Raw genomic sequence first — 10,552 nt, 5'->3', positions numbered from 1 at the left:
AAAGCTCCTTGGGACTCCAGATGGTATGCACTAGAGGTGTATTGTTCTATCCCTAACTCCTACATGACTTCCTGAAATAAGCCTGACGTGAAATTTGACCCTTGATCTGACTGTATCGACTTTGGAAGTCTTACTAGAGTGAAAAACTTGGTAACGTTCACCACACGTTCACATTCACAGCGTGTCTTCTACGATCATAAAAATTAATTGGCTCAAGATATATATCAGCAAAACTCTCTTTATACTTTTTGTGACATCCATGCCATATAGTAACACCCAGGAGCGGCCAATGGAGATTCAATATGCGTGTGTGTGTGCGTATGGAACGCCATGTTAAATGTATTTAATAGTCAAAGATATCTTCAATTTAAGTCGAGATATCTACATTAATTTCGGATATGTTGAATTAAATTGAAGGTATCAGAAATTGAAATTAGATATTTGAATTTCATTTAAGATATCTCAAATTGATAGTTAGTTATCAAGAAATAAATTAAAAATATGAAAAATTAAAAAAATATTAAAATATTTCGAATTGTATTCGAGATATTCAAATTGAATTCGAGATATCAAGAAATGAATTCGAGATATCCAAACTTGAATTAGAGATATCAAGAACTCGAATTACAGATACCCAAAATTGAATTAGAGATACCGGGACTACAATTAAAGATATCCACAATTGAATTAGAGATATCGGGAATATAGTTAAAGATATCAAGAATACGAGTTAGAGACATCAAGAATTCGAATTGTAGCGCTAACAAGAAGAGCGCCATCTAAATCGGCAAATACATGGCAGGAAAACGAGGCATATTCAATGTCAGTGGCTACTACTAGTACTAGATTGGTCTAGGTTACTAGTACTACACTTTAGGCTAGTCCTCATGGGTAACGTTAGCTGGTAATAGTACTTCGATTCCATTCTACTTACGTACCAAACGACTGCGTCTGGCAGACTGGCACTGTAGCGGGACTTTCATTCAGTGCCTCCATAAATCATAACTCCATTCTTTAGATTTAACTAACAATTTCTTTAGATTTGATAAGGTTTCATTTTTTTGAGACTCAATAGGCCAAAAAGGCACATGAAAAGTGTTTTAAATGGTATATTATTTAAATTCTATAGCAGCAATGACGGGTTTAGGAGCGTTTTATGAATACGTATTACATGGAAATGTGAGCTACACATAAACTACCGATGGGCCAAGAATATAAATAAATGGTTTTCCTGAGCTCCATGCAATATCAAACTTTTTAAAATTTCTTTCATATCTGTCACATTTCTAAAATACTAGTTCATGTATTTCCTTTGATTTTCATAAAGTTTCCGGAATTTCACTTATATCAAGAAGTGAAACATACCCTCACTTATCGATTTTCATTACAATCAGAAAATGTCATTGAAAGTGGAAGTACTGCTAACTTATGTTGTACTGACAACTTATTCGCGTTCGAACCGAATTGAGACAAGCGGGAGCAAATTGATGCTACGCGAGAAACTAGCAACTTTTTCAATACCACTGGAAATCGGCCAAGTTAAAGGGGGAGTACAGTTCTCGAGTTTGCCCGCCGGTAGGCCTTAGCTAATCCAGCGACGTAGCCAGGAATTTGAAGCGGGGGGGGGAGCACATTTGCAAATGATATGAGGGAGGGTATCCCCCTCCCTTTGAGACATTTTTGAACAATTGAAGGTCCTTAGATGCGGTCTGGTGCAATGTTTTGCCAGTTATATCATTATGATATGTTATCATATAATCAGCAGATATTGTTTCCTGTTTGAATTCTTTTACATGTTCTTTTACATATTATATCAGAAATACAAACATAGTGTTCTTTTACAATTTTCCAGTAGGATGATTCTTGTTTATTGTCCAATGTCTGGACTTTAATCAATTTGACGAACTTAACTGATGGACAATATAAACTTTCATATTTTGTAAGGTAGAGCCAGATGTGCAGTGGCCTAAAAACAAATATCGTTATCGCAGTGTATTAGCAGTATAATATATATATATATATATATATATATATATATATATATATATATATATATATATATATATATATATATATATATATATATATATATATATATATATATATATATATATATATATATATATATATATATATATATATATATAGGAAGCCCATATCACGTACGATTGCTAGCTTAGCTTCATAACATGCTGTTCGTGCAACAACTTAGGACGAATCATAGAAAGGATGCGAACGAACGTTGTCGACGTCGTTGTGCATACGGTTCGTGACACTCCATCGAGTGTGGTTAGGTAGGCAATATGTATTTTATTACGCAGTGGCAAACTGTAGGCTTGTAATAGGCTATAGGCTAAATTTTGCTCATTGCATCTGTCAAAATAAGTAAATAACTGAATCAGTAGGCCTATGTTACCACGATTATAATCGAGTTAACGGAGGTGACGAGATTCAAGTTCAAAAAGAGTATTGACATACCATGCTAAAAAACAACAGTTTTAACATTTTTTTCGACAATGAAAGGGGGAGGGGGGGGGGGGCAGCTGCTGCCCTGCTCCCCCTGGCTATGTCCCTGAGCTAATCCATCTAGCCTGATTGTTCCAGAACTCTATTCATTCAGTTCAGTTTTCTTTATTCAAAAGAATAATTATCCAATAAACAAAAATAAATAACAAATAAAAACATAGACTTTCTAAACTCATTTGCGATTAACGGATATATTGAACTTGTTAATAACAGTTTGATCAAACTTAACTAAATTTGTGATGGATATTACGACGAGAAAGTAGTTCTAACCTTCTACTTTAGAAATATTGATAAAAATGATTGATTAACTTTCAAATATCTCACAGTAAAAAGGAGGGCTGTTCAAAATGAACTGTTTTATTTTAAGAGTCAAGTATAGTACAAGGGCATGTCATGACAGACAAAAATGAAAGGAAAAGAACAAATGGATGATTTATTAATGACACACATGATAGGTAGATACAGTACAGATGATGTTTGCTTACACAATGCTAATTACAGCAACAAGAAAAAGTGAAACGAAAGAGAAGAAATTAACGGGACAAAAGAAGAAAAAGAAGAAAAAACATAAAACGATATCATAATGTAAGTTTAGGTTAAAGAGAAGGATGGTTGCCATCAACGAATTCACAAAAGTTATCAGGACGCATGCTTACACTTCCTATCAGCATACTGACTGTAATGCTACAGAATGCTCCATCATTGGGTATCTTCCTGTACAAGAGATCAACAGTTTTCAGAATCTCCTTCTGTTTCTCTAAGTTGACTTTAATTTCGGCCGTCTTCTTCGTGCTCTTGCTTATCTTTTGGATTTCATCAAGAGCATTTTCTTGTGAAAATTTGTGACATTTAGTTATTATTGCAAGTTCTTTCTCTGAAATCTGCGATTCCTTTTCCTCTTCAAAGATCTGTTTTATGTCATCTAATTCCTTCCCATCTAAAACTTCTGTTTGCAATCGCTTCTTACTTTCAGCTTTTCCAATCAGTGTCAATTATTCTCTTTGAACTTCATTACGAGATATTTCACGACAACGCGGGGGTTGGGGGGGGGGATGAAATGTTTCGATTCAAATTATGTTGCGTTTTTTATTTGTCGCATGAATGAAATGATATAAGCACATTAAGCAAAATAAACACTTAAAAACATTTTATAAAACTTTAGTCAACTGAAATGAATAAAAATGTACACATAACTCTTTGATGTTTTAAACGGAAGAGGCGTTATAGGGAAAGTCGCTGAGCGGAAATGACGTATGTATATCACGCACAGCAACAGAGAGATTTCTACCGTTAAATTATGGTGACGTAACCAGTATCTTTCTCGATAAACGTTATTCCACTTTTGATGAATGTTTATCTCCACACTGCCTGCTATAATCGAACGTTTATTGTTCTAGTGGTTTTAACCTAAGACGTCTTCTGTAACCGGGATCAGATTTCAGTACTGAAATGAACGTACTTTAGTATTAGCAAGAGTAACATATCCAGTGCTCTGAAATCGAGTGACACAAAGAGGAACATCCAACTCATTAGATGATGTTCCTTCATCACACACTTTCACAAACTCTCCAGTCTTCTTATAGTGTACAACCTTCCACTCTTTCTCTACTCCCTCACTGATGTACAATACCAGCCACTTAGAACCAGTCCAGATGATATTGATCGGCAACATACCAGACATAGCTGACGGAAGCCTTAAAGTGCCACACTGCTTGACTGTACCATCAACATCTATCAGTATGACGTCATCAAGACTTCGACCAATGATAGCAAATAAATTACCACAGTAAGCAATTCTATATATAGCCTTAGAGCGTACAAAATCTCGTGTATCTATTACTCTTATAGCAGATCCGGAGACATTGTACTCTCGAATAGAGTGGTCACAGCTGGTAGAGATGATAAACTCATCGTTAGGATCATCGTTTGGATAATGTGTAGCAATACTGGTAATCCATGAACCTTCAGGTACCTCATTAATCACCAAGGATGAGACTGATTTTACATAATCATACAGAGAACCATTGTAGTGATGATGTTCAATGAAGACAGTATTACCTACAGCAAATAATGTGTGTTTACCGTCATCATTAACCATGTTTATATTCGACATAACTACAGGATCATCTTGATTATCAATCTTCTGCAGACGTCTCCAATATTCCTTACTGGAATCTTTAGGATCAGTACAAATAAGAAGAACGCCCCCACTCGTTTGTCGTTCATCAAATGTATGTAATAACTGATTACTAAGCAAGATTGAACTTCCTATCAGCGTACTGACTGTAATGCTACAGAATACTCCATCATTGGGTACCTTCCTGTACAAGAGATCAACAGACCTATTTTTCAGCATCTCCTTCTGTTTCTCTAATTTAACTTTAATCTCAGCCGTCTTCTTCGTGCTCTTGCTTATCTTTTGGATTTCATCAAGAGCATTCTCGTGTGAAATTTTGTGACATTTAGTTATTATTGCAAGTTCGTTTTCTAAAATCTGAGATTCCTTTTTCTCTTCAAAGATCTTCTTTATGTCAGCTAATTCCTTCCCATCTAATAATTTTGTTTGTAATCGCTTCATACTTTCAACTTTTCCAATCAGTGTAAAATAGTCCTTTTGAACTTCATTACGAGATATTTCACGACAACGAGCCAAGTGCTCCTTCTTTTCTTCCCAAAGCTGCTCTGTCGAGGCGATCCCTCTTTTCAACATTTCTAATTCTTTCATTAGCTTTTCACGGCGCTGACTCATTTCATTTGACATTTTGTCGAGGCTAATGACGTCACAACCGGCATCTCGATGTGCGGTAAAGGCACAATCTGGACAGATTTTTGAGTCACATGACACACAAAAATACTTCAATGGTAGGTCTTCATGGATGAAACAATTCTCCTGTGCCTTGACGTGACCTGAACAAAAATGAAACAAATAGTTTAATTTATGTATTTTTTTGTTTTGTTTTTTATAGCGTTGTTCTCTTAAAGACGACTATGATAAGTCAACCACTCTTCTACCCCAACCTAAAGAAAAAAAAATATTATACTTTAATGATGTCGTCACCAGATATTACCTACTCTCATTTTCTTATACGTGTTAAGTAATCAATTCCTGCAGTGACATGATGAATTTTAGTTTAACGTATAACATATAGGAAGGAAGAAGGTGGAATACGGGAACGATGGATTGGAATGTATCAGAGGCAATGCATACAACCCCTTCTCTTATGTACGTTAAGTACGTCATTAAAACAATCGGATAATACTATGACATTTCTACTTGATAATCAATGACTCATTTCGTCAATGACTCATTTCGTGACAAATAAATCGCTAAGGAAACTAGAGTTTAAACAGTGTTCGTATCGTGGTGCCGGTACAACGTAGATGTTGTACATTATTTCATTACAAAGATATCTAACTTATTGATTGAATACCATCCGCAATGAACCGAGACAATTGGCCCTGAAGAAACCCGTAGTTTATAGTTCCGGACATAGGAAGATTTTGTAAGTGTTTATTTACTGCGACTTGAAAGTTTAAAATTCCAAATGCAGAATAATTTCGTTGACGATTTGGGACATTGCTCCTAGTCATTTCAAGTGGGATCGGGCGGGAAGGAAGGGGTGGGGGGCTGGTTATTCAAAAGAGGGGGAAGTTTCCCAAGAAAGTGAAAGATAACGATAACCTCTATCAAGTGTTCCCTCAGTACCGTGTGGAAGGTTAGTCGTGTTCATGGCTACCCCGTTATTTTTGTTATAATTTAAATTGGTGTAAATGAATCTACCGTAATATATCACTGGTCGGTATTTGTATTCAGAAATTTGAATGCTTTCTTACTCTGGAAGATGACTGTAAGTCACCCATTCTTCTACTCCCCCCCCCCCCCCCGAGCTCACACAACCTGGTACTTTTGACAACGTTTCTACTTCTTACACTGTTTACTCTCATTCTCCAACATGTGTTGACTATAAATTTCCTGCATTACATTGCAACATACAGAAGGCAGAGTTGCAGGAACGATACATTAAAATTATCAGAGGCAGTGCATAACCGCCCCCCCCCCTTCCACTCAACACCACCAACACACACCCCTTGCTTTGTATACGTAAATTGCTAATGAAGGCGACCAGATGATGATATGATATTCCTACTTCAAGAAAGATGTATGATTAGTGAATGATAAAGCATCTAACTTCATTATAGGTTGGAACAAACACTCAAGTTTATATATAGCTAAGGGATGTACCAGCGTATAAACCCACACGTACTATGACGTATTTGCAAGTGTTTGATATCGTTAATGTATATATACAGGGCCGTAGCCACCGGGGGGGGGGGGGGGCATGGTCACTTGTACCTCCTCAACTTCCCTGACCCGATATGCTTAAATGGCTAACATTTTATTTCACGGACGCTAAGTCGTTAAGACAAATGTAGTTAAAATGATGGAATTTATAGCACCATTTTGCATAGGTCCCATTATAATAAATCAAATTTGCTCAAAGGGGGTGGCTTCCTCCCAAAACGATTGTCACAAGTATTTTGTGCCTCAATCTAAAAATTTGAATGTGTAAAGACGATAAGGCATATATGACGTCATGAAAATTAATATCGAAACAGGCGTTAATTAAACTGATCTTTCCTGACACTTATAATGGGGGTATCTTTGGTTTGCAATCTCATTTATATCAAGAAGTCCTGCTACACGCTTGCTTTTGTTTGTAAACGTATAGTAGCCTACCTGTTAGGTGCGTCTTTCTGTAATTCTTCAACAGATTTGAAGCCTCCAAAAGCCGAAGCTCGTCTAACCAATCGATAAGTACGTTAACCTTTCGTTCGTTGAGCAGGTCATGACCTTGTAAAGCAGCGAATAATTCTCTAGCGTTGGTTATCAGCTCTCTCCTGGCAGGACTTATATCTTCACATAGGAAAGCCAAATCCTGGACATTTTTCTCTGTCAAGACATCGGATACTTTCAGAAGAGTGAGTCTGAACGGTGACGTAGTACTTGATGACGTCATATCGAAGAAATGTTATCCCTATTACTGCAATTAAACAAAACGATTCACTGATGAGTTGCGTGACAAGTGAAATATGGGACTCTCCAATAACTTATTCAAACTACAAATAATTTCAAACAATGTCAATATTTGAATCAGCAATTCATTTTAAGTTAGCTTTCCACGTGGCTTTCCCGCACTTTTTGTCTGTTTACTTGTTTGTGATATTGCTGTTAATACAAGGTTAAGGAAGATAGTATGTCTGAATAACACGAATATTAGTTTCTATTAGTTTACGAAGAGAGCTCAAAAGTATATATTGTTTGTATTATTAAAGAACAGTAATCATTAGGCATAAACTAATATGAGGTAAACTTGGGTAACGTTTGACACTGTTAACACTGAACCAGTGGCGTAGCTAGAGGTATTGGCGCCCGGGCGCAAGAGTAGAAAATTGCGCCCCACCCCCCACTTTTGAAAGAAAATAAATTGCGCGTGAAAATGTTTGGTTATATTTTTCGGGCAAGTCGTTACAGCCCCCCCCCCCCCCAATCCCCCTACCTAAATCAAATTGTGCTCCTACGCCTATGATATTTCCACCTTTCGAAATCTACTGCCTTGGAACTGTATACTGAAATACCCGAAATTTCCGTGACATGTAGTCATTACAGAATACAGAACAGTATAAAAAATGAGAAAACGGTCGAAATGGACTGAAAAGAAATCACAATCTATAAATTTGCTAATAAAAACAAATACATTCAGTTCAGATTCTTATTAGTAACTGGAAAATATTCATGCCTGACGACATACATCAATTTCGTCATGTTTTTCTAAAAAGTGCTTATTTTTTACTCTCATTCTCCCATTTCAGCGCCCCCTAAAACCGGCGCCCGGGGCACGTGCCTTCCCTTAACCCCCTAGCTACACCACTGCAATGGACAGGGCCTTCATATAACGCAGAGAAGGCTTTAGAATGTTGGATATTACTGCTGCTATTGGATTGTGTCATGCTATGGCGCCAAAGAGAATCCTTGCGAGCTGGAATGTATGCGTGCACAAATCCAAATATCAGTTTTTGACTGTCTTTATTATTCTTGCAAGAACGAGATACATTTCCTACCAAATGATACTAAAACTACGAATGTGTCAGTAGAAGAACCGCTGAGGTATGTTTTTTTTTATAAACAGTCTAATCCGCTGTACTGGATTATCGGCGAACTGTCATGAATAATAGATTTGGTTCAAATATGGATCAAATCGCTGCTCCGTTTAACTGTTTAACTACATAACAAACTGTTCATAAATCTATACCGTGGTGATGTAGTATTTTATACCTTTACAGCTCGAAATGACACCCGACGTATGGTTTTTGTTAGTTACAATACAGTGAAGACAAATGATAAAATAAAACATAAATTGATAAGCACCGAACAATTCTGTAGTTCTGAAGCGCTATATACAAACGTATGTTTTTAGCGTTGTGTAGTGTGTCACTGTGTATATATATGCTATTATGATGACTGGGTGGTGACGGATATTAATCATTTACTAATATAACAAAGCATCTTTGTTTTTCTTGGTCAGTGAAGTTGTTATGCACTGGATTTGTAGCATATTAAAGTATATGCTTTGCTGTATCCTTTTCTTCAAATGGTCTTATATATAAAAACATGTTATACTCGTCGGAATCAGAACTAATAGGAGCGGTAACTGCAAATATGTCTTTAACAAATAATGCGATTAGGCCTGCAGAGATTCTCCATTGTACTTTTGGAATCATATTTGTTTTTCAGCATCACCAGGGCGATTTGTCAGTCATGTACATACTTGACTTATAAAGTGTAGATCAGGAATGTGTCCCAACATGTAACATCATAAAAATGTATATAAATATATATATAAATATCAAAATTAATTTGAAGATGAAGAAAACAAGCAATTGCATGTTTACAGCTGGTTGTTACATGATCCACTGCCCTATAAAATTCATCACGGCTAAATGTGTGTAAGTAAATGTAAGATCAAATCTAACAGTCAGATTATAGGCTCATCCATTCGGTAAATACACAAAAGCTCTAAGGTGGAGAAGAAATATTATATTCATTAAAACTCTTAAAACTGAAAAAAGGCAAATAGACCTACCTATATCACATGCTCCGTGTGTCCTTACCCCTTCTAGTTGTACCGTCCTCCCATGAGAGGTGTGGTTGCTTGTTTTTGCATTCTTATGTTTAATTGTATATAAAGTTTTTAAATTGCCTCACGATTAGTAGCATTTACGTGGAAATCAGTATTGCATTCACCACTATGATGTAGTTCACAGACTTGCTACCTTTCGTGTTACGGATGTCATACTGTAATGTATACTTATACAAACATTTTTTTTCAAGACAAAGGCCAAGAGGGTGGGGACTTGCTTTCAATCCGTTAAGTCATTCAAAATGCATCGTTAAGTCGTTGGCATGGCCTTATGCATCTTTACGCTTCAAACAGGCATGAGTCATAATCAAGAATGCACCAAATATATAAATGGCCTACACACTAACTCTAATCTTACGTTTTATTTTAGCATGATCTTACCGTACTATTGATTAGTTTTCCACCTGTGCTATGTATGCATGAATACGTGTATGCTGATACAATGGACTTACCCTAATAGCTAATTGACCACGCAAAATTTGGGTAGATAGTTTTACTACGATGGTGGAAACCTGAAAATTGGGCCTATTTTTACCAGTTTTTGCACAATCGTTTTAGGGTGGATCAGTTGTATTTATGAATTTGAAATATAGTGAATGAATTTGAAATATAGTGTCAACTGCTGCAGGGGGGGGGGGGGCGGGAGTCATGATTGTGAAACAAATGAGAATGAGAGGAATATAAAAAATAAAAAAAACATCACATTGGATCAAAAAATGTTGGTATTTTTTCAATGCGAGACTATAAGTCATATATTGTACTTTAATAAGACGATAAAGGCAGATTCCAAACAGTCCTTATGAATTCGTGTCGCCAAATATTGTTAT

General features: G+C 36.3%; 2 protein-coding genes and 1 long non-coding RNA gene across 4 annotated transcripts in view; 1 reads left to right on the top strand and 2 right to left on the bottom strand.

The window, feature by feature from the left end:
* LOC139983824 (uncharacterized) overlaps window positions 1-10,552 on the top strand; it is a 113,905-nt gene that overhangs the window by 86,950 nt on the left and 16,403 nt on the right. The gene's annotated exons all lie outside the window — the stretch shown is intronic.
* The window catches only part of LOC139983819 (4-galactosyl-N-acetylglucosaminide 3-alpha-L-fucosyltransferase 9-like), a 53,857-nt gene that overhangs the window by 34,007 nt on the left and 9,298 nt on the right, over window positions 1-10,552 (bottom strand). The gene's annotated exons all lie outside the window — the stretch shown is intronic.
* The window catches only part of LOC139983813 (uncharacterized), a 9,369-nt gene continuing 1,514 nt past the window's right edge, over window positions 2,698-10,552 (bottom strand). For both annotated transcript variants that reach the window (XM_071997605.1, XM_071997606.1), the window contains exons 2-3: window positions 7,265-7,568; window positions 2,698-5,433 (exon numbers count right to left, since the gene is read on the bottom strand). In XM_071997605.1, the coding sequence (XP_071853706.1) occupies window positions 3,965-5,433; window positions 7,265-7,544 (1,749 nt within the window). In that variant the 5' untranslated portion in view covers window positions 7,545-7,568 and the 3' untranslated portion in view covers window positions 2,698-3,964. The remainder of the gene's footprint in view (window positions 5,434-7,264; window positions 7,569-10,552) is intronic.

The sequence above is a fragment of the Apostichopus japonicus genome, chromosome 16 (assembly GCF_037975245.1).
Source record: "Apostichopus japonicus isolate 1M-3 chromosome 16, ASM3797524v1, whole genome shotgun sequence".
Classification (NCBI taxonomy): domain Eukaryota; kingdom Metazoa; phylum Echinodermata; class Holothuroidea; order Aspidochirotida; family Stichopodidae; genus Apostichopus; species Apostichopus japonicus.
Note: the sequence above shows the minus strand (reverse complement) of the source record. Positions and strands in the feature narration are given on the sequence as shown.